The sequence below is a fragment of the Plectropomus leopardus genome, chromosome 17 (genome assembly GCF_008729295.1).
Source record: "Plectropomus leopardus isolate mb chromosome 17, YSFRI_Pleo_2.0, whole genome shotgun sequence".
In the NCBI taxonomy this organism is placed as follows: Eukaryota; Metazoa; Chordata; class Actinopteri; order Perciformes; family Serranidae; genus Plectropomus; species Plectropomus leopardus.
Genome location: NC_056479.1, coordinates 17,067,080 through 17,091,029, shown reverse-complemented (window position 1 = coordinate 17,091,029; position 23,950 = coordinate 17,067,080). Strand labels below are relative to the sequence as shown.

Genomic DNA, 23,950 nt, shown 5'->3' with positions numbered 1-23,950 from the left:
GTGTGGCTCTCTCCCGACAGCGCTGCAGCAGATTGAGCGCTGATTGGCTGAACCTCTCATCTACGGCGTGACCTGCTCTTCCATTGGCTCTTCATCCCTGTCAGTCATTCTCGTTACCGCCCTCTGATAATGCAGCATGGGCGAAAATACCAGACCCGAGAGCTACAGCTGAGGAAGCAGACACCTCTACCGTTAACGTTTTAGGACGATTGAACGAAAGGTGAGCTTACAAACGTATTTTGGATATATGTGCTGTTTGTTAGCAAACATTTCCAGGATGGTGTCGTTAAACAAACGGACAGGATGTGGTGGTTGGTGACCATTAGCCACCTGAACACTGAGATGCTAACCCACATTGCAACACTGAGGGAGGCTAGAGGCTCTCTCGCCACGTTAAGTTAGCTCGCTGGCTAATTTGCTGCTGCTGCTGTCAAACTTAAACAGACAGAAAACGACACAGCGGGTCGCAGAAAACGGCTGATAATTAAACATAGACGTGTAGAGGTATATATTGAAGTAATGACAACGTTTTGTCTCCAAAGTTGAGGCCGTTCAGGTCGAAATTAACGGTGACTGATGTTAGCAGCTTAGCATTTAAGCTATGATGAGTGGCCCAAAGAGTTGACTGGTGTACAGAGGCTGCCCGGCTAGCGGAGTCGATTACTGTTATCACGAACCAGAATAACACCAATATCAGTGAACAGCTAAGTAACGTTTAATGTTAAATCAAGCTAACAATGCAGTGATTTTAGTAGTGACAGCAGTGGCTGTGCTGCCTTCAGGTGCTTCTTGTAAAATCCATTGTTCGCATTTTTAGCCCACGAGTAGGTACATGTGATTTGCTTGTTGGTTACTGTATGATCAATCTTTGCTTGTATTTATTTGTTTATTGATAGTGGAAAATGTTAAGTGATCCAGCAGCTTTGTTTATTTCAGCAACACACAACTGCGTCTATGAAATAATTTGCCATTAGAAAGGTGTTCCTTTAAAAATTAACCGTCATGACATTCAACTTCTATATCAGGGAAAACCGGGATAATTATCTTTAAAACTCTGCATTTTTATCACATGGTCCGCTTTGTTTACATGTTTTTGTTTTTTTTTAATCAGTCGTTGTGAATACAATATTTTGGGAAGCCATGAAGTCATCACATGTACCCCAGGTCACTATGTGATCCACGATTATATCTTATAGACAGGACTTAAAATCTTATTAATATTAGGCCCGCAACTAACATTTTGTCACTGTGTATTAATGTGCTATTCTTCCCAAGTGATTGGTTAGTTTTATCAGTGATAATCACCAGAAGCCCCATGATACGATATTATCACGATACAATATTATTGCGATTTTAAACATTTTGGCGACACGCTGAGTACTGCGTCAACATATATTGCGATAGCATATACTGCAATATATTGTAAACTATTACCTTCTTTTTTAACTGCAAATTATGTCGCCAAAGGCAACCTTTTGTCAAATTGTGTTTTATCTTATAAGATAAAGTTTTCAGTCTGTTCATCGCACTTCAGCCTTTTTTAATTGCAGTAGAATGTATCTAGTGGACCGCAACAGCAATTCATTTAATTTCTAGTAGGCTACCACACGTTAAATTGGTATGTGTAATGTTATTAATTTATTGAATAAAAAAAATTGATACTTGGTATCCCTTTGTACAGACGATATTGTGGCACTAAAATAACGTGATACTATGCTGTATGGATTTTTTTTCTGCCGCCTCGATGAGAACATAGTGGAAAATGTTCACTGCAATTCCCAGAGCAAAAGATGACCTCTTCAGATTCGTTGTTTCTCCTGAGCAGCAGTGCTAAACGCAAAACTATTATGTCTTTCCATCTTAAGACAAAAAATTACAACAGTTCAAAACAGACAAAAGAAAAAAATCTTCGTATTTAAGAAACTGGAACCCAAATATGTTTGATATTGTTACTTGAAAAATATCTTAAACAATGAAATAGTTAGCAAAGTAGTTCAGAATGAAATTTTTCATAGATCACCTAATGGAGTAATTGACTAATAATTTCAGCCTTATTCAGTCTTCTTTTTTTCTGTGTAATGTGGGCAGCTAGCTATTTTATGGATAGATAAAGAGAGGTTGTTGAAAATGCATTTTCAAAATGTGAAGAAAAGAAAAAGTTGGAAGCATGCAGCTGTTATGACTATGTGCATTTTTGCACTCCTAACAGACCTGTTCAGAAATGTAATTATTGATATAAGCTCTAAAAAGATGTTTCGACAATTCTGCCTGTTTGAGTTAGGCTCAGTGAACTTAGTGAACTGCATCTTTTATGTTATTATTATTATCTGAATTTTGCCAGAAAACTAAAATAATGGCAGTGTTTTGCCAACACTTGGCCTGTGAATGCATTACCAGATGTATTTCTACAAGTTATTTCTACAACATTGACAACACAGCATGAGACATAACATGAGAGTATGGATATGCTTAAACGCAAAACTCCTAGAACGTTAGTATTTTCTGGGAATGCGTGTTTGACATTCTTATTGGTTCTGATATTCATACATGGACAATGAGGCTCTAAGTCCAACCACAGACTTGCCAGACAAAAATGATCAACGGCAGACAGTGCCAAGATAACTGACCAATTTGAAGGTGCAATGTTATGTAAAAACTGTTTTAACCATTCACTTCGGAAGGTGAATTTCTTTGTGATTTCAGATGATCTCAAAACAGGTGCCCACTAGCTATCTTATCATCTAAAGCAGAGGTGTCCAAACCTTTCTTGAGTAAGGGCCAGAATAGATAATGCAAAAGTACCTGGGGGCCAGCTGCTTCTTGCATCATATGGGTTATTTTAAAAAAAGCACAAATAACAGCTGTTTCATCTTTAAGTTCAAAAGTATTCAACTTTCCACCGCTCCTGAAAGCAATGGCCCTCGCTGACAACTTTATTCTTCTTTGCTGTGGCCATTTCTGCCACCCTGCAGGAAATATCTGGTGTTAGGTAACAGTTAGTTTGCTTGTTTAATGTCTATGCAGTTCCTTCTTGGTGCTTGTCTCTAAACTGTATGATTGTCCTGGCATCGTGACGTAAACTAAAATAAATGCAAAGTGATCTTGCTTGATTAACCAGTATTATGTTAATCATAAAGTATATTTTAAAAGACAAACCAAGGGCGGTTTAAAATCGGTCCGAGGGCCACAATTGGCCCCCCAGGCTGGATTTTGGTTATGACTGACCTAAAGGCATCTTACATTACCCGTGGTAATTTTATTACACTGTTTAAGCCATATACTTTATCTATGCATGAATGTTAGCACATGTAGCCTCAGCTAAATTCCATGCTTATCACTCCTTGTGAATGGCTCATATGACTATACAACATAAAAAATCAGAACTATCCCTTTAAGGTTTCAGATAACTGCTCATTGTCACTGCGAAGACATCCCAATACAAACATAAACATTATAAAGAAACTGTGTGCTATGTGCAAATAAAATGATTTATTGTTGTGACATAATAATCTGATCAGACAGCTGTATTGTGGTCACTGTATTAATATTACAGCCTGGTCTTGCAGTTGCATCACTGCAGTTAAGCTGTGTCCCTGTGGGCTGTGTGGTTTTTAGTTGTATCAGTGTCAGCCGCACGTGAAGGTCAGCATGCCCTTGTGCATACAATGCATGTTCAGCCCTCCTTCCCTCTTAATGACGTCACTGCCCACTCTGATGAGCACGACTCTCGTGGTGCTCCGTGCCTTTGGTGTTTTAGTGTATTAACGTCTACATGCTGTAATGCTCTCACTTTTAGGGCTGTTTGTGGTGTTTGGGGCACCTTGGCTGCATCCTGAATAAACTGAGGCAATAAGAGGCTGAATGATTTGTTTACTCACTCCTCGGTCAGCGTTGAACACATTTTGCCACCCTGCTGCCTTTGTAGGAAATAACATGTCAGAAGTCATTGACTGGACTGACTCTGGCAGATGGTTGTTGTTATCTACACTGAAATGGTCCTTACAGTGCACTTAGCTACAGTGTATTTAAAGGGACAGCAGACAGCCAGTGCAGATTTCTACAATTTGTTATCTTTTTTAGTCAGCGACATCACAATAATTTAGTTGATGATGTACAGCTTTACCGAAGAATTGGTGGGAGATAACAATGAAAACATTGATGCAGGCAAAATGAACGATAAGACTTACACATGGCAGTTATCAGCAACTGTTGTCATGTGCTCTAAATGATTGTCCTCTCCTATCTTATACACTCTTTGCCACCCTATGTTACCAGCGACTGCTGTCTTGCATAACTGTGAGGACAGCTGCCAAGACCCAGTTGGTTCCTCGGATGCACACCGTCTTTATATCTCTTGTGGAGTCACGTGAGGATATGTGGCCTGGAGAGGGCATTATTTGGCACTTAAGTGATAATCAGAGCGATAAGTTCAACATTAATTTGATCAACTGCGGGTTTAGCTTCAGTTCTGTTCAGCTAAGGGGGCCATTAACACTGCCATGGTGACAACTTCAAGTCCCATCACAGTGGTTATGTGAAAGAAAAAAATACACTCAAGGAGGTTTTGGTACTTTTGAATAGGGTGTAGAATTAATTTGATAAAATGTGATAGATCTCTTGACCACACTGACACTCAATTCAACTTTTTCTGCAGTGATGTTCCAACAATGCCGATAGTGGATAAACTCAAGGAGGCATTAAAACCTGGTCGAAAGGAGACGGGTGATGAGGGCGACCTCAACAAACTGTTGGCCTCTTCTGCCAAGAAGGTCCTCTTGCAGAAGATAGAGTTCGAGCCTGCCAGCAAGGGTTTCTCCTATCAGCTGGACAGCCTGAAGAACAAGTATGTGATCCTCAATCCCAGAAATGAAGGCGCTACGAGCCAAAAGGCTCCAGAGCCGGCCCAAATAAAGAGGCAAGGTAAGCTCTCAAATTGAACTGAAAATTTAGATTTTGATAGTTTTACATTTTTCATATTCACCTTTTGTCCTTTTGCTCCATTAAAGCTCAGTTTCTGTTAGAGTTGTTCTGATACCAATACTGCCTAAAATTACTGCATAACTGTAATGTTATGATCCCTCCTCAGTTTCTCTTCCTGAGGTTTCTACCACTTTTCCCCTTTTAATTTTTTTTGGGTAGTTTCTCCTTTGTCACTATTAGGGTCCAAGGATAGAAGGATGTCATATGTTGTACAGCCCTCTGAGGCTAATTATAATTTGTGATATTGGACCTTATAGATCAAATTAAAATTGAATTGAAATTACTATTTGTTCAGGCCTTTGAGGCATGCTTCGTGATTGGGCCACATTGAACTTTGACTTGATTAATCTGTAAAGCACTTGGTGTTGCCATTGGGTATGAAATGTGCTATAAAAATAAATTTGCCTTGCCTAAAACGCTGCATCGGATATCGGGTCCGAGCACTGATCTAATCATTTATTAATAAACTCTGAATTTGTGTCACACCCAGTTAAAGGCAGTTTTCTCAGAAATCAAGTCTTCACAACTCTTAAACAGTGGCCTACGCAGCAAGTTGTGCTGTGCAGCCACTGGCAACTACTGTTTTAGAGCTGTGAAGAAGAATTGACTTCCGGTAAATATAGTAACGCTGTTGTCAGGAATTTGGCATTTATTGGCTAATACACAAGTTCAGGTATCGGAATTGATACCGAGAAGCAAAAAATGGTATCAGATCATCTCTAGTTTGTGAATTACTGCTCTGATAATGTCACAATTGACCAAACTCCCCCTTCAGTTTCAGAGAACGTAGTCGGGGGCCAGAGCGACGGGATCCCCGCCCCACAGAAGATGCTCTTTCCAGGGAACAAGCTTACCCTTAAATGGGAGCGCGTGTACAGGGTGGGAGCCGGTCTCCACAACCTAGGAAACACCTGCTTCCTCAACTCCACTGTGCAGTGTCTCACCTACACCCCGCCACTTGCCAACTACTTACTCTCAAAGGAGCACAGCCGTGCCTGTGAGTATTTGTATCATGCTCTTAAATGCAGCCAGACTGGCAGCATTTCCACTCTCATTCACTGATATTTTTCTCAAGATTACGCACACCCACATAGTTTTAAGTTTTAGAAATTACTCCAGTCCCGCTACTGTTAACCTTAGTACAGACACATGTGGCTGAAAGTCACTATGGAATGTGAGCCAGCAGCTGAAGAAGAGAAACAAAAGCAGCTGCTTCAGTTGGCCTGTTTGTTCACACATTATTCAAAATAGTATGAAGCTAACTGAATGGTCCTTTGGTCCAGACCAGTAACCAAGCTGATGCACAGCATTGAGCAAGTTTTCATTTCATCAAGAATTATTATGTTTTGGTATTACATGTGACAAATGCATTGTGATGCAACAATGAACCCCGTTAAACAGCACAATATTCCAGGTAAAGCAAAGTAAATATGTATTACGAGTTGTGTCACCAACTACCCAACCAAGTTAGAATGATTTAAAAAATCGCTAAGTAAGGCCTGTATAAAATTAGGTTTCAAAATGGACACAAAAATAAGAATTTACTGCTCTGGGGGGGTGGGGGTCCGTTGTGGCGCGGCGGACTCTCGTTAGCAGCTAACCCAATACCACACACAGTCTGTCGTAGCACAGCTCTAATTAATACATTGTAGTGGTGAGGCATTGATTCACATATGTCTAAACTTCAGATAATGATGTGATACTGATGGGATAAAAAAGGCAAGACTCAGCCACTGGGGTAGCAGTCTACAGCACTGACACACTTTTACGCCAAAAAACCTTTACCCGTATTTCTGTGAATACCATCAGCCTAATTCTGACTTTTCTTTTTAATCCAGTATGTTTTTTTTCTGTTTAATGTGAGTTTTTTTACATACTGTATTTACCATAGTAAAGATTGTGTTGTGATGAACAGTTGAGTGTAACGGTACATCATGTTTCACATCGTATGTTGATGATCAGTGATGGTTTTCTGAATCTGAATACTGTCACAGTTACACATCTCTGTAATTAAAATTTTGTTATTGACTCTAACTTTCTTTGTTGTCTGCGTTTCAGGTCACCAGTCGGGCTTTTGTATGATCTGTGTAATGCAGAACCACATCATCCAAGCCTTTGCCAACACAGGCAATGCCATCAAGCCGGTCTCCTTCATCAGAGACCTGAAAAGTAAGACCCCCAGCTTCCTTTAACACTGCGTGATTGTGTCTGAGCAGTTTGTGCTCGCTAGTTTCAATGCAGGTTGTGTCAGGAGTCTCACGCACCTGATTTTCGGTTGAACACTGCCTGAGGCGTGATGATGCAACACTGGCCACAGTGTCCCATGTGACAGGAGCCAGTAACTGCAGTCCAAAAGTGGAGCGGTGTGACTGCGGGCTGTGAATGAACACCATGTAGAGAGTATGAGATGTGAGTTGCACCTTGACATGGTGAGGTAGTGTGCTGTCGTCTCCCTCCCTCCCTCCCTCCCTCCCTACCTGCCTGCTACTTCCCTATGTGCTGCTGCAATCATGTCTCCACCTCCTGCGCCTCATTTTCTATCTCTCCCTCCCCCCGTCACCCCCCCTCCTTTGCTGATGCCCTCTCTGTCTCCTTGTGACTGCAGGCTGAGAGGAGCAGCTTTAGCACAAAAATGTACAGTCCACCTTTTTCCCTCCTTTTTTTAACCCAAACATAGAGATGCACTGTATGTGTTTTTATGGTTTGTCTTTACATTTATTGTAGCTGGTGGCCACCCCCGCAGTTAGTGTGTCCCTCTGCAGCTAAAACAAAGTAAATGCATACAATAAGAATTCAACATGTGTGCCTCTTGCTCAGCATACTCCCTCAAAATATACAAATAAAGCGCAATGACATCACACTTAAATCGAAAGAGCTCACTGAAACTGATCCTGAAATCGCCCCAGGATTTCACAGCCGGGGCCTCACAAAAAAATAAAACCCCCCAATCACATGCCCACACAGTTCATATCTTCAAGGTATATGTGTTTCCCCATCTACGTGAAAGTGCCCCAAACAAGTCATTAGAGCATGGTGTTTTACTCCTTTTTCCCACTCAGGGGTGATTCATTGTCGTAAATGCGCAGGGATGATATGCTGGGAATGTGGTGATGACCACATAATGCTGCCAGCTCACACTTTCCCTTTTCCTCCATTAGGAAATAACGGTAGAGGCAAAGGCTTTAGAGCTACATTATCTCTACTTTGAGACGTTTAGACGAGACGTCAGTCTGCTGAAGTCACTAAGTGACCATAAGCTGCTTATGAGGTCATGGTCAGTGAACTGCATGTCTGGAATACATGAGCAAATAACCTTAATAGTAGCTGTAAGTCCCCAGTGAAGTGTGCTCTTTAAACTTTATATCATAAAATAAACTATCCTTACTGCTTATTATTATATAATATGTACAAGTGTGTAAATATCTTGACTACAGCATAACCTGCTACCCTATAATACTATGAATGGTATTGAAAACCAAGGCTGTCTATTTGCTTAATTATTTAAAGAACATACACTTGTTTGTGTCCTTTTGCATCCTTTTATTTTGACAGGAAGTTGTCAGGTCACTTGTCGTTCATTGAGCCTCTTCTCTGTTTTGCAGAAACCTATTCTTAGACAGTACAAATGTTGGCAGAACAAAGGATTGTTAATAATGTTTACTCTTGCTGCCCTGCTGTTCCTTTGTTGTCAGTATGACTGTGGATTGCCCGTGACATAATGCAAATACTGAAAAATTAGACTCTCAGTGTTTAACATTTAAGCAATGAACATCTATCCTGAACTCTCCTGTTTCAGTAAGTGGTGTGGCTAAAATGTGAATAATTGTCACAAAGCACTTAATTGTGTTAATGCACTCAGGGTTGGAAACATTTCATTGGCACAAAGCTAACATGCTCTTTTATCTCTGACAGAAATTGCCAGACATTTTCGCTTTGGAAGCCAGGAGGATGCCCATGAATTTCTGCGGTATACCATCGATGCCATGCAGAAAGCCTGCCTCAACGGATACCCTAAGTAAGGCTTTAATATGGTTTCTTAAAAGTGTTAAATGTATGAATGTGTTGGGGCGTCCAGTTCACTTTTTGGAGAGTGTGCCCAACGTGCCGAGGCCTTGTCCTTGCTGCAGCGTCCGCAAGTTCGATTCCAACCTGCAACTTTCGGCTGCATGTCATTCCCTCTTTCTCTGCTCCTTTCACGCTGGAGCTGTCCAATGTAATGAAGGCAAAAGGCCATAAGAAAGAATTATGATTGTGTTTTAAAAAAAAAAAACCCAGGGAGGGAAAGTTGTTGACTTTTTTTTGTGCTTATGCATCAAAAAGCAGTTCAGAACAGTTCAGTTCATCCGGCCTTGTTGAAATCTCTAAATGGGATCTGGAAATCGTAAATTGGCTAACATTTCTCTCCTTTCTAGTCTTCCAACCGCTCAAAGCACTCAACATTACATGCCACATCGCCTCATTCACACACACATTCAAGGCTACCATGCAACATGCCACCTGCCACTCAATCAAAGTCATTGACACAAGTCGCAGTATACTTTGATATGTAGACTGCTCTGCCTCCTGAGTCACAGCTGCTCCATAGTCCCGGGGCCGAAAATAAACTGCCTTGAGTATTTATAGTTCTGACGGAGAATTCGGTTTGTGGACCTCAGAATTGCTTCTCTGCTCTTTGCAGGTGATGTGGTTTTGTTGGCTATCAGACCGTGTCCTTTAGGTCACACTGGGGCGGTTTGAATTTGAGTGTGAAGTGGTCAGGATGAGAGTCAGCACCTCAAGTCTGAGGCCATCGTTCTCCGCCCAGGGAATGGTAGATTTTTTTTTCCCCTCTAGGTTTTGCATCAGTTGCTGCCCAAAGTGAAGGAGTTAAAGTATCTCAGGGTCTTGTTCAAGGGCCAGGGTGAAAAGGAACATGAGCTGGACAGGCGGATTGGTGTGTCAGCAGTAATGCAGGAGTTGTACCCAAGGTTGGAAATAAACTTTTTTGTCCACCTGCCACAGTGGATGGTGTATTCCAAAATCTACTAACCATTATTTTTTGGCTGCAGAGTGAAGCAAATCTAGCAGCCACTTGCATACATTGTAGAAACAAGCTGGCAGAATGAGTTTCCTTCGCTTATCTTCACATTAGAGATAAGGCGAAGACCTAAGACATCAGGAGGGAGTTCGAAGTAGATCCACTACTTTTTGCTTCTTTGCATCAAAGACAGTTGAGGTGGTTTGGGAATCTAATTAGGATGCCTTCTTGTCACCTCCATATGGAGGTTTTCAGGCACTTCCAAATGGTAGGAGACCTCAGGATAGACTGATACTGGAGAGATTGTATATCTGGTCTGTCTTGGGAACGCCTCAGGATCCATCAGGATGAGCTAGAAATCATTGCTGGATAAAAGAACATCCAGACCAGTGTTTCCCAGGTGAACCAGCATCGGGTCCAGATTTCTTTATTAGTTCAAGGTCCACACATTACAAATTACCACATATTCAATTTAATTTCAAAAATATAAACTTCTTTGCTTAAAGCAAAAAAAAATAAAATGTAGCCCAAGAGTAAACAATAAATGGCACTTCAAAATAAAAGCAGTGTTCCGACACTCCAAAATAAATTGTGTTTTTTCAAAGTGGACACATTCACGAGTCACGTGCTGTCCATTCAGAATGGACCTGAGACCCACGTTTGTACCACGACCCACCATTTGGGAACCAGTGGTCTAGAGTACCTTGTTGGGCCTCCTGCCATTGCAGCGATAAGCAGCAGAAAATAGATGGATGCCTGGATTTACAGAAATGTTTTGATGTTTTTTCTCTTCCTGTCTGCAGGCTGGACAGGCAGACCCAGGCCACAACGCTGGTTCACCAGATCTTTGGAGGTTACCTCAGGTCAAGAGGTATTGGCTTTTTGTAGAATGTAGAGAAATATTGCCTCTAGAGCTGTGCACTCCTCTGAATTTCCACGTGTTGCTTTTGGTAATGCGCTATTGATCCATGACTCAGCAGACTAGACTAATGTCAGTTTTAACAAAATATATATTGCTAAAACAGCTTGATGTGGTTTAGTACTCTTTACGCTGCATTTATACATTCATATCCAAAGTAGTCTGCAGGATCTGGTCTATGTTACTACTGCTTTATACAAAGTTCTATAGAAGATTTCAAATATGTTGTGCTCATTACAGTTTTTCTTTCGCAAAAATGACACATTTTAAATCCACTGACAGAGTAAAGTGAGATTAAATTTATCCTTAAGTTCCCAGAAATTGTATTGCATATGGTGTACACTGACTAAATAAATGTTAATATTGTTGCAAAGAATGTCATTTGCAAAAGGAGTTAAACACCTTGTGTTTCTAATTTTAAAGCAAATATAAAAGTTTTAGGAAAGCAGCATTTCTCTCCACCAGAAGTCAATAGAAATTTCTTCAGCGGATATTCAATAGAATTAACCAAATTTAGGCATAGTGATTAGAGAACTTACATTAAACATTTAGAAACAAACATACTGCAGACTGCTACGGGAGATTGTTCTACATATGGATCAATACGTCATTACGAAAAGTCGATGCGTCACGTGGTGCAAAACCACACGGTGGCACTTGAACAATGAATGATGAAACAAACAAAACACCTTTGCACTCTGCCCATATAAATGAGAATATCCCAAAAACTAATTCATGTATTTAATTAAGATAATTTATGGAGTGTTCTAAAATATTTTATTCACATTCCAACATTCATCATTTGGATCAATAAGTTCTATGTTTTTATTTTGTAACATTTGATGAAAAACATGCCCAATTTTTGACAAAATTCCAATTCATTCATTCATTATTATGGTATATTGACAAACATAACCTTTTAGCTTAGGTGTACAGATTTTAGGGATGTGAAGCATTTGAAGATACTCCAAGAAATGACATTACAGCAATTAAAAAAAAGCAATTCTATTGCAGAGTTGAAAGGGTTAATCATAAATCAGATTGTAAGATGCAGCCATTTGAGAGTAGGCGACAACTTGCAAAATTGTTATTCATCTGGTTAAATGTGTCAGTTTCACAACCGTTAGACCGTAAAAATAGCGTGACGTGTTTGATCTGAGCGTCTGAGGCAGTTGGTTTGAGGTTCTTGATTGTCTTGTGTTTACAGGAAGTGGAACAGAGGCTTGTGTGAAATATTCCAGTAGTGACTGATCACCTTGTTACATTAACAGATTCATTATTCATATTTCTTCAGAACCAGCCTCAAAGAGAGTCTCATTTGTTTTTTTGTATTTTGTTTTTCAGTGAAATGCTCTATTTGTAAAAGTGTGTCAGATACATATGACCCTTACCTGGACATTGCTGTGGAGATTCGGGTACGTTTCACAAGATCTCAATATAACTTTTATTTCCATGGATGTATTACACAACATCAGCAACACTGGTTTTCTCTGTTTTTGTCTTTCAGCAAGCGGCAAACATCGTGCGAGCCCTGGAACTGTTTGTTAAACCAGATGTACTAAGTGGAGAGAATGCCTACATGTGTGCCAAGTAAGTGCATTTATCTCATCTGACAGCATCCTACATTTTTAACTAAATCTGCAGGGCATGTAAAAAAAAAAATGTTTTTGTTCACTCACAGTAGACATCCTTTCTGCATCATGTATCATGACTCTTTCTTTTTTCTCTCCAGGTGCAAAAAGAAAGTGCCAGCGACTAAGCGCTTTACAGTCCATCGAACATCTAATGTACTGACCCTTTCACTGAAGAGGTTTGCCAACTTCAGCGGAGGAAAAATAACAAAGGTTAACAAAGATTTCTCACACTTTTGGCTGTCTTCAAAAAGCTGACAACTTTCTCTGTGATTTTACATTTCCGTGTTTGTTTTTCTTCATTTTAGGATGTTGGTTACCCAGAATTTCTGAACATCCGCCCCTACATGTCTCAGAGCTCAGGCGATCCTGTTATGTACGGCCTCTATGCTGTTCTGGTGCACTCTGGCTACAGTTGTCATGCTGGTCACTACTACTGCTATGTAAAGGTAGGATGAGCAGATGCACTTCTTTTTTCTTTAAAAAAAAAAAAAAAAAAAAATCAGTCAAAATCTGAGGAAAGACACCTTGAGATGAGCCACCTTGTTTTTGAGGATCAGCATCAGAAACATGACTTTTAACAGCAAATAAACAAAGGGAGGAGGCACTTTAAGGCTCAAAGTTAAATGTCTGTACCAACAAGTTACTTCAAATTTCCTTCCACATTCAAATCGTGCCTGTTCGGAATGGGCTGATTGTTTGAACAGGGGTGTTTCAAACAACTTCACACTGTACTTCATTGGGTCCTGAGCAATACATCTGGATCTATAATAATACAAATTTTATTAATGTAACTATCCAGGATTATATTAGAAATGGGAACTTCACCTTAAACAAGGGCTAAGAAAATTCAAGTACATCAGCCCACTGATAATGCCTCTCTTTCACTCTTCATGTATATCAGATATCGGATATCAGAATGCTGCCGAGGGGGTCCTGATAAAACCTAGGAAATATGACCACATTACTCCAGTTCTACAATCCTGAAACTGGCTTCCTGCTACTCAGAGATTTGATTTCAGTATCTTGCTGCTTAAATCACTCTGTGGCTCAGCGTCTGAATTTATCTCTGACATGCTTGTGACATCTGAACCTTCTAGGACCCTCAGGACATCTGGGACCGGCCTACTGACCGTCCCAAGAGTCAGAACTAAACACGGTGAAGCAGCATTTTGTTATCATGCAGCAAAATAATGTTTCAGATGATGTTAGACAAGCCCCGACTCTGACCACTTTTAAGTCAAAACTAAAAATGTTTCCTTTTTTACACCGCCTACTCCACCTGGTAATGGCTGCAAATTCCTTTTTCAAATATTTTAAATAATCTTTTTGTATCCTCATACCTCTTAACTGCACTTGTTCTACTTTTAATGGTGACTTTTTTTGTTTAAAATCATGACTCATTTAGTAATGAACTTTACCTTTTATATCTTTTCTCTTTACTCTTATACTGCAAGTCTCTGTCCTTTTAATATGTTTTATATTTTTTGTTCTGCAGAGCACTTTGAATGTCTCTGTTGTATGAAGTGTGCTAAACAAATTAGGCTGCCTTACCTTGCCTTCACTTTAAGTAAAATAGTTGTACTGAAAAAAAAGGTCACTTCTTCTACCACTGACAATGCCAATATTTCCAGTTGACAAATCCTTATAGTCTCATTGTGTATATTATCCTAACAAAAACTGTAGTAGTGTCTCTTGTATCTGTGAAAGGCATATAAAGTCTAATTTGATCTCAAATTTAACAGACCATTTACCTGCCTGCAACTGCTTTTAATGAGCCCGCATTATTTAGTATTCTCTGTGTTTGTTGTTGAACTGATTTATAGTTAAACTGTGAATAAATAAAGATTCAGTAAATACATTTGGCATGTAAAGTTTTATCTTGTCCTTGTTTTCTCCTAGGCAAGCAACGGACAGTGGTACCAAATGAATGATTCAATGGTGCACTCTAGTAACATCAAAGTGGTCTTGAACCAGCAGGCTTATGTGCTTTTCTACCTGAGGTGAGACACTGGGGTGCTGAAAGAGATCAAAAAAAGGTGTTGTCTTTATATATAATTAAATAAACCAGAGTCTTTGTTTGTACTTTGAAGGATCCCTGAAAGCAAGAAGAATGCAGATGGACAGACCACCAAACAGGGGATGTTACATCCTGTGAAGAACAGTGTGTCGTCTGAACAGATAAAGAGGGCTAACCTGAACGGGCCTCTCTCTTCCCCGCAGATCACGAAGGTGAGAGACAAGATGCCATCCAGGCCACTTTCAGATATGTGGACTTGATACGTGCTCGGGTTTTTATACAGATCTCCTCTTTTCAGAAACTTGAGCCTGCACAGCTGCGTAAGATCCAGTCCATGGATGGTGGTTTGGGCTTGCCCATTTCCAGGAACGGTGTGAGCTCGCAGCCACAGCCCAGACTTTCCAACTGGACGTCATCCTCCAATGGCCCGCCAAAGCTGCCAGGCGGACCCACGGTTATCGAAGAGCCTTTCAAGAAGCTGAAGAAGCCGTCTCCCCAGAGCCAAGCGCAGTCCCGCAGCAGCACTCCGACGCCCTCCAACAACGGGGTCAGCAGGACGGAGGGGGAGAAAAAGCAAGGTGGCGAGGGCAGAGGCATGGCAGCGTCTACCTCAATTAAGTCTTTGTCTGACTCTTCCTCTGCCGACACCACTGAATCAAAGGTAATATTTACCATGAAAAAGCACAAACACAAGTCCTAGTTCACAGTCAGTTTTCGTACAGGAATATTTGTAGTGTCAAAAGTAGATATAAACAAGCTTCCCAATTTTTGGAAAAGTTATGAAATTAGAAAAACTGTTTTCCATGCCTGGAAATGGTTTGGAATTAATTGAATGTTTTGGAAAAGTTTTGAATAAACATTATTTTAGCTATCGTTAGAATTCTGTTCAAAAAATACTTAAAACATGTCTAACATTATTCAAAATATTTTATGTTAAAAATCTAGTGCTGCGCTGTGTGGACGTTAATGGATCTTCGTTTTTCCGTCCACTAAAAAGACACATGGCCTCGACTTTTTCGGAAGTGTGCCAGCGTTGTCTATAGAAATACGCAGCTAGTTGGCAGCAGGAATGTCTTAACTTGCGAGTAAAAATAGGAAGCGCTAGCAGTTTTGAAAACTTTTTAGGCGTTGAGACTCTCACTGAGATCTGGAAACGTATTGTGCAGAAAACTGATATGCAGGATGCATAAAAGCTATGTCGGAAATGAAGAAAAAGTATTTCCGCCAATTTGAAAATGTTTAATAACATAAAGACGGAAGCATAATCACAAGCTATGATTGCCTTTCTTTCCGGCCAGGACTCTGTGGGAACCAAAAGTGCGCCAGTAGGAGAGACTCCCTCCACCCCACGGAAAGGCTCCAATGGCTTAGCGTCTCCAGCCAAGAGCGTGGAGCGCTCTCAGAGCACAGAGGAGCAGAAAACAGCGAAAATAAAACCCCCGGCCCTCAACAACATCACGTCTGAAGCCACCAGCACCATGTCACCTCCACCTGCCAAGAAACTGGCGCTGTCAGCCAAGAAGGTGAACTTCATTCCCATCCACAGCAGCAGCACCACCTCCTGTCTTAGCAAAAGCTCATTATAACCTTCTGTTGCCTTACTCTACACTGCTATCCCAAATTTGACCATTAATTTCAATAAGTAGTTAAGTTAAGGCAAGCAAACGCTCCTTTTATGGTTTATGTTCTGCTGTTCGTAATGTGTTATTTCTCCAGTGTGCCTGTCTAATCAACCACATGGTAGCACTTGTTTAGAGTTTGTCTTCTTTTCCTTTAGTTTGTTCTTTTTTTCTAACCATTTCTAATTCTTCTCTGCCATACCCTTTCCTCTTTGTTTTCCTCCCTCCATCTTTCCCTGCCATTCCTTTTAATCCTCCTCTTCCCTATTTGAATCTCTTCCTTATTTTTGTCACATTCATGGCTATTTTTTTTAGACCACCAAGTTTTTATTTATGTCGATAACTGCAGGCTCGCAGCCAGAGACCGAGCAGCATTGATGCTCTGCCCCCTTTGCCACGCCAGCTGTCCAGTGACCCCATGCATCAAAATCAACTTAACCTCTTCACCTTTGCCTCACCTACTCACACTCACAGGTATGAGCCCCATATCACAGATTTGTCCGTTTTAAGTGAACGTGAGCGTGCAAATCCAGACGTTTTCTCTTCTTCTTTTTCCAGAACTGATCCATTCCATTCACCTAAAGTCCAGTCATCGCCTTTTGCCCACTCAAGTGGATCCTTCAAACAGCAGAGCCCTCAGAAACAGTCCCTTCTCTCCACCCTGCAAAAGCCAAACGCCAGCCTTTCTCTTAAAACCAACGGGCTTCACAGTGCTGCCCCCAGGAGCCCCAAGTCTTCCAACAGTCTCATCTCGTTGGTGCAAGAACCAGACCTCAACAGCACTCAAAAGGTCAATCCAAAGAAGAAGAAGAAAAAGAAGCGGCGGCATTCTGAGGTGGAGGGTGACACAGAGCCGGTGACACCCCCGGCTACAGTGACACAGGCCAACCCCGGGGAATCAGCCAGCGAGAAAAAAAGGAAGAAGAAAAAGAAAAAGCGAAAGAGGGAGCAGGAGGAGGGCGAGAAGGTTAAGGAGAGGGAGTGTGTCCCATCTCACCTGGACACAGCGAACCAGGAGGAGGATTGGTGTCAAGGTGGCATGTGGAGTCTTACATCTCACTCAGATACAGAACAGTCTAAGCCGAAGCTTCAGTTAGCTGCTACAACCCCGACACAGTGTGAGTCAGCTCATAAAGGAGAGGGAAGGGACTCTGTAAAGCTAAAGAAGAAGAAGAAGAAAAAGAAGATGCAGCTAGTGGAGGCTCTGCAGGGCAAAACTTCAGCATGCACTGCGTCAAAGAGGTGGGTAAAAGTTTTATTATTTTAGGCTTCATTCAGACTGCAGGCAAATGACATTTGTTTCCTCAATCAGATCTTAAAGACAGACTGTCCACGCTGTTATTTGCAGGTAATTAGATCAGATTTGTTTGTCCAGACATCACCAACCTCCAGGGATATATATATATATATATATATATATATATATATATATATATATATATATATATAAAACACTAATTTCTGTCTGCAAGCTAGCTGTCACATTACTCTGGACGACATGGGGAGGTGCAAATTCAATGAAAATTGGTTTCACGGCATGGCTGAAACCTGTACAAGGCAATGCACATGTGAACTGTTTTTGCCAAAAGTTTCAAACTCAGCACAGTGGCACTAGAGACAGTGAAATGATCCCACATGCAGAGTGAGAAACACAAAAAGAAAACTCTCCAATTAACGCCACAAATCTCCTAGTTCTGTTCTACCCTCGTCTGTCACAAGACAAAAAAAGTCATGTTTTATGTTGTGCAAAACTAGAACCCGAACCCTAAGTCATTGATGTTGGTTCGTGTTTTTTTCTTTTTGTTCTAAATTGTATTCCAAGTGGCATTAAAAATTCCCCAAAAGTATTAAATCTTACTTGCTTTAGACTATAAAAAGCTGTATCTGTTTTGATGTTGTTGTGTCGTATTACGAGTGACGCAAAAGACAATTAAAATCCAATTTGGGCGTCCAAACTGAGCTGCATATTGGAATTGCATTTTAAACCTCCAGCTGTGGTTTGTATTTGATTTGATTTGCAAAAATTACTTTTCATGTGTTTGCTTTTTTTTGCTGACTTCACTTTCTAAAAACAGTGTGGATAAAATGTGGATATGACAAAATATGGATTTGGTCTGGCAGTCTGAACAAGACCTTAGTAATGTCACGTGTGTTTTTGTTTCCCACTATTCTTCATTAGTAAATGACGTAAATGAGTTTTAGCTCATAATTTTGAAGAAGAAGGATATAACTTTGTGACTATAACAACCAGTTCACTTTTAGAAATCCCCACAATTCAGCCAGTAAGCAATAAACCGTCTTAACTTACTGTCTCCCAACAGCACTTCTGAGTTGAAGGCGGCAGTCATTCAGAATGATATTGGAGATCTGATAACCTTGAAAAAGAAACTAAAGGTGAAGAAGAAGAAGCGGCTAAAAGAAGATGTGAAACTGTGGGAGGAGAGCCGGCGACACTCAGACAGGCAGAATGATGAGCCTGAAGCAGAGGAACCCCCCTCCAAAAAGAACGCCACGGAGAACAGCAAAATAAGTAAACAAAGCTCAGGTATGTGAGCGCGTCCATACTGTCGTTACAATAAAAATACACGCACTCATACTATGCCAGCCGCAGTGAGAAATGTGTGATCTTGTTTCCATGCCAACACAAAACGCAAAATACTGCATTGTATTGATCAGAGCCACTCTCTGAAAATCACTGCACCACTACAGCCTCTCATTTATGTGACCAGTCATTTCACAATTTTAGCAGGAGAGCGTGACTCACTACAGTGTGAGAATGCCAGATTTAATCGCTTTTTCTCTCTCTCTTTTTTTTTTTTTTGTTTTTATGGTGTTTTTTTTTTCAAATCCAGCCTCAGTGGTAGTGTGGGACAGCCAAGTGAAGGACGGCTACAAACGCAGTCAGGCGCCAGCAGCTGATGGAAGTCACTCAGGAGACACCTCGACCCGTCCTGCTCCTGTAGCCTGGGACGGGAAAAAGACAAGTGGGGTGGTAGAGGAGCTGCTCAGGAACGCCACTGATAAGGCCTACGGAGCCAACGGTAAGACACGGATGATGCTTCGTACGGCAGCATTTTAGATAGTTTAGATTATTTAGCAGTTTGTAGTGTAGCAGAGGATATTTTATATGTATTGATACATTTTGTCTGTCTGATCCAGTCCTCAGTTGGGATGGAGAGGTCTCTGCGATTAGTAGAGATGCTGCTGAGGATGTCCGGCACGCCATGAGTGACACTGTGATCGATGAGTGGGATGAAGATTTTGACCGGGGAAAGGTGAGGAAAATTTTCTTTAAAGAAATGATGGGAATAATGTCTCTCAAATTAGATTATCTTTGGGTGTGCTACTCTCAAAGCAATATTTCAGCCACTTGGAACGGTGAACACAGAAGCTAAAAACAGAGAAAATTGACCTTTAAAATGACCTTTAACAACACCAAAACTATACATTCACAAACTCTTGCACACGACTTGTGCAGTATAAACCAAGTCTCATTTATCCAGTTGTATACTCAGTACTTCCCAAACAGACAGCACTTGCCATCAGGCAACTAAACTGAAACAGAAACATACCTATTCTTTTTTCAAAGCCATTGACAAAAAATTTACCTCAGTGAAGACAGTGCTGCTGGTTCATTGTTGCCTCAATCTGTAGTTTGTGTTATGGTGTGACTCTGGTGAATCTGAACTAACCATTTTAAACACAGAAGTAACACAATAACAGAAACTTACTAACCGATTGAGGCAGCAGCAGACCAGCAGCTCCCAGTGGAAAGTTTCACTTTCAGTTCATTTTTAATATAGTTTTGATATAGTTTTGCAATTGCTGAATATGGTCCACTTTTACTCCAGTTGATCAGGAATTTTCCACATTTTTGGATTCTCTGTCCCCCTGGAGGCATGCAAGAAAAAGTTTTCTCCATGATTTCAACATAACATGGAATAAGTGACATGCAAATGGTCATTTTGTGGATGAAATATTCCAGTAAGGCTCATTCTTGCTTTCCATTGTCTCCCCATTTTTGTTCGAATGAACAGGTGAAGAAAATGAAAAACTTTAAAAAAGAGAAGTGGAGAAGTGGCAGCAGCATCTTCCAGAAGATCCAGGACAGGCGAAGCAAGTGGTCTGTAACACCTGGAGGAAAGAGAGTTTTTGGAGTCCGTCGCTGAGAGTCCACATTGCTGTTGAGGTCATGCTGACTGGAAATCGAGACAACGATACTGTATACCAAACTTCTGTTCCCTTTTCCCACTTTTTTAAATCTATTGGTCTTTTGTTTATCTTGAGAACCAAAATTCTTGAGTTGCTTGTAAGTTCATTTCTAAAGCAGCACAGACTGCACCGACTGTCTGACAGCCCCTTCTGTCATTTCTGTCATTTTAAAGAAAAATTAAATGTTTTCAGGCTCCCATCATATCCCCTTTAAATCCAAATACCACAGGAAGTGGCTCTAACTTTTCTATGCATGCAGTAATAGAAACCCTTACACCTCCATGTCAAATGAATGACATACATGTTGCCATCCCCTGAGCCTTGGTTCTTGCCCCAACAACCTTGAGCTACTATGAAATAAGATACAGTTTATCATATTTGAGAAGGAGAATGGCAAAATATAACCTCAACAACACTTTGGCTGTCTTGTTTTGTAAACTGTAAACCATCTCAGATCATACTTTTGCAGACATAAGGGCTCAGTTAGTCGGACATTAAACTTGTTTAATCTTCTCCTGAAATAATTCTATACCAAATTACAAAGATCCATAATAGTTTATTCATTAGTACAGTCAAAAGTTAGACACTTTTCCATTTACTTAATGAGAAGGTGTGTTCAAACTTTGATTTATTTTAGATTTCTCTATGATTTTCCTATTTTATACCTTTATCTGCTGATATTTTATTTTGCTGCAGTGTCTGTGCCACGTGGCTTGTTTTTAAGGACCAAATTTTGCCTGCATATTGTTGGTAAAATTACGCTTTAAAATTGCCACTTTTTTTTTTCTAAATATGCATGTCTGAAATTTTTCAAAAATTTACCAAGGTGAATTTTTTGTCTTGCTGGTTATGTACCCTTTTTGTTCCTTAACGAATTGAGTTTAGAAAACCACAAAAGAATGCTCTGCCAATTTTTCTTAACAATTTCATTGTCTGTGGAAATATCGACATCGATGAACAAAACATTTGACACTATACGTTTCAGCATATCTGTACATCTACCTGGACGTTATTGTTTTCTGACAACACAATGCAAATGTTGACTGGCAGAGATGGGGTTGTCGGGAGGAACTGAAGACGGGAGCAGTCGTTTTTAACTTTCATGTCATCAGTCCAGCGTTCAGAAGCTCTTTGTGCGATTTGACCTTTCACAAACTGTTCTTCACTTATGTACTGAAATAAAGGGGTTAAATTTCATACAGGCACTGTGTTAGAATGGGACTGCCACATGCTAATATTTTATTTTCCCTTGTATCTTATTACTCTATGCAATTTTCTGATGCTCATGCTGGTCACCTAGAAACTGGGCTAAGACTCAGGAACCCAGACACCCTGTATCCCATCATCTCTCATCAGACCCTCCTTGCTTCATATCAAAGTAGGCCCTCTCCCGGGACCACCATTTTGCATCCTGTACATCCTGTAGAAACTGTTTTATACAAAATATTTCAGGTGTGGAAACCATGGGATCATCTTGCACCAATCCGGGCACAGATGCGTAGAGAAACTAACGTAATAACAAAATGCTTTGCCAGCGTAGAAGCCTGTACAGTCCATCTTATGCTACCCGTTTCCCTCCAACGCTGTAAAGATCTGCCCATGCATTTCTTTTCATTCTAGAGATGTTGCCTTGAATTGGCTATAAAAAAAAGTATAGGATTTAATGTTATAAATATATAATTTAAAGAAGAAAAGACACAGATCTTTAATGTGCTACTAATATTCGGATCAGTTGGTGAGTGTTAACTTGAGAATTAATCTGCAAATGTGTTAGCTCATTTGTGTGTAAGAGAGTTGTCTGTTTTCATGCAAGACCTTCCCTATGTCACTGTAGTGTGTACAGTACAAGAGAGACTACGGCAGTCTACTTTCCATAGGACGTGTTTTTCAGCTGTGAAATCGACGTAGGGTGTCAAACGGATTCTCGAACTGACACAGAGGAACATTGCCCCGTGTGAATGGACGGTCCACATGTTTGCATTGATGGTTCTATATTTTGCACCACCTTTTCTGACCAGGGAGGAGACCTTTCATAATGAAAGCGGCTCTTACCACACTATAGTTAAACTATAAAGGTGCAATAAAGTTGTGACTTTTGTGAGCCGATTGCGTATTTTCCTTTCTTCTACTGCTTTGAATGAATGTTTTTTTTATTTCCTGATATGCACTTATGAGCTGTAGAGAGGTGATTTAATATTTGACACCAATGCATTATCAAAATCCTAAGAGAAAGATCAGCCGCATCACATTTGATCACTGTTTGTAAATCCATTATAATCAGACATACATTTATTGGTTAGGATAACTGATCTGCATTAGACTTGTGTCACATTTAAATGATAAAAACAAATTCAAAAAAAGGTAGAAAACATGCTGTACTGCTTTAAATGGGTTGACATGCCACGGCGTCTTACATCTCAGACTGCGCCCCATTCAGTGATACCATAACATCACTCACATTAGCCATCACTGAAACTGTAATGCACCCGTAATCAATACTTTTATAATGTTTCAAGATCATGTGAAAGGGGTCACTCGTGAGGAAAGATTATCACTTGAACGTGCAGCTCCCTTCAACTTTGTGTAGCTTCATAGTGAGTTTCAGCTCATTATGTAGCTATGTGGTTTGTAATTTTGCGTTTTTGGTTCACTCAAATCTCATAGATTTGTTTTCAGCTGCAGCAGGCAGCTGTTTTCTGTGAAAAAGCTAAAAACAAACAACCCATTGCTCACTACCATGTAAGCACCAAACAGCAAACACATTTAGTAGCTAACTGGTGATGGATATATTCGAGCACTGAGCAGCTAAAGAGCCAAATATTTCCCAGAGAGACCAAAAATGTCTAGAAGGGAGTTAATATTGGACTCCACTACCACCATTCACCAAATTCACCAGTGGCCAGAAACATGACTCCAGATGAATGATAATTTGCTCCATAGCCGCTTAACCAACCTAACCTACTGCTGTATCAGCTAATAAGGAAAGAGTATGTTGTGCTCACATCTTCCTTCAGCTGCCCCCAAGTGGCCAGAAAAATCTGTTATGCAGGTTGAAAGAGCAATGCAGCAACTGCTCACCTGGTATCCAAAGGTTCTGCAAAGTTGTTAGTTTACTAAAACCCTCTCTCATGAAATGTAAAGAGTACTGTGAAAATACATTGATTAAAAGTCAAACAGTCAATAAAAAGCAGCAACCTACAGCCACATTTGCAAACGGCAACGGCTCAAGAACATGTTTGGCAACTGGCTGCCAATATTTTAAGAGCCCAAGATGTTAAACCTTATTTCTAGCATTTAACCCGATGTCCAAAATTACCTGATTTCACCCTGTTCCTTAAGCCTTTGAAACCTAGATGGACATCACTTTTCTTGTGCATTCAGGCACCATTCACCAGTATTCAAACCTTTGAATCCTTGAAAGCAAATTGGTTTGATTTCTATTAAAACCATGGGCAATGGGCAACTTGGTAGAAAAGTTGTTGAAATCATAAGTAAATAAAGAAAAACTTTTTTTTTAAGCTGGAAAAAAATTCAGAGCACTATATTTATAAT

General features: G+C 40.4%; 1 protein-coding gene across 1 annotated transcript; it reads left to right on the top strand.

Moving 5' to 3' along the window:
- Positions 1–141: 141 nt before the first annotated feature.
- usp36 (ubiquitin specific peptidase 36) lies at positions 142–22,499 on the top strand. The gene is made up of 20 exons (XM_042504729.1): positions 142–220; positions 4,655–4,920; positions 5,756–5,977; positions 7,039–7,149; positions 8,893–8,995; positions 10,801–10,868; positions 12,261–12,331; positions 12,424–12,506; positions 12,649–12,760; positions 12,856–12,996; positions 14,450–14,550; positions 14,641–14,779; positions 14,866–15,228; positions 15,866–16,090; positions 16,536–16,660; positions 16,745–17,428; positions 18,508–18,731; positions 19,039–19,227; positions 19,346–19,461; positions 20,224–22,499. The coding sequence occupies exons 2-20, from the start codon at positions 4,668–4,670 to the stop codon at positions 20,353–20,355; spliced, it is 3,462 nt and encodes a 1,153-aa protein (XP_042360663.1). The 5' UTR covers positions 142–220; positions 4,655–4,667; the 3' UTR covers positions 20,356–22,499.
- Positions 22,500–23,950: the final 1,451 nt, after the last annotated feature.

What these genes read in the sequence shown, in the direction of transcription:
- usp36 (XM_042504729.1), top strand. Translation starts at nt 4,668, where the DNA reads ATGCCGATAGTGGATAAACTCAAGGAGGCATTAAAACCTGGTCGAAAG. An exon ending in AATGCCTACATGTGTGCCAA is followed by an intron (nt 12,507 to 12,648) that starts GTAAGTGCATTT and finishes TTTTCTCTCCAG; the next exon opens with GTGCAAAAAGAAAGTGCCAG. An exon ending in CCGACACCACTGAATCAAAG is followed by an intron (nt 15,229 to 15,865) that starts GTAATATTTACC and finishes CTTTCCGGCCAG; the next exon opens with GACTCTGTGGGAACCAAAAG.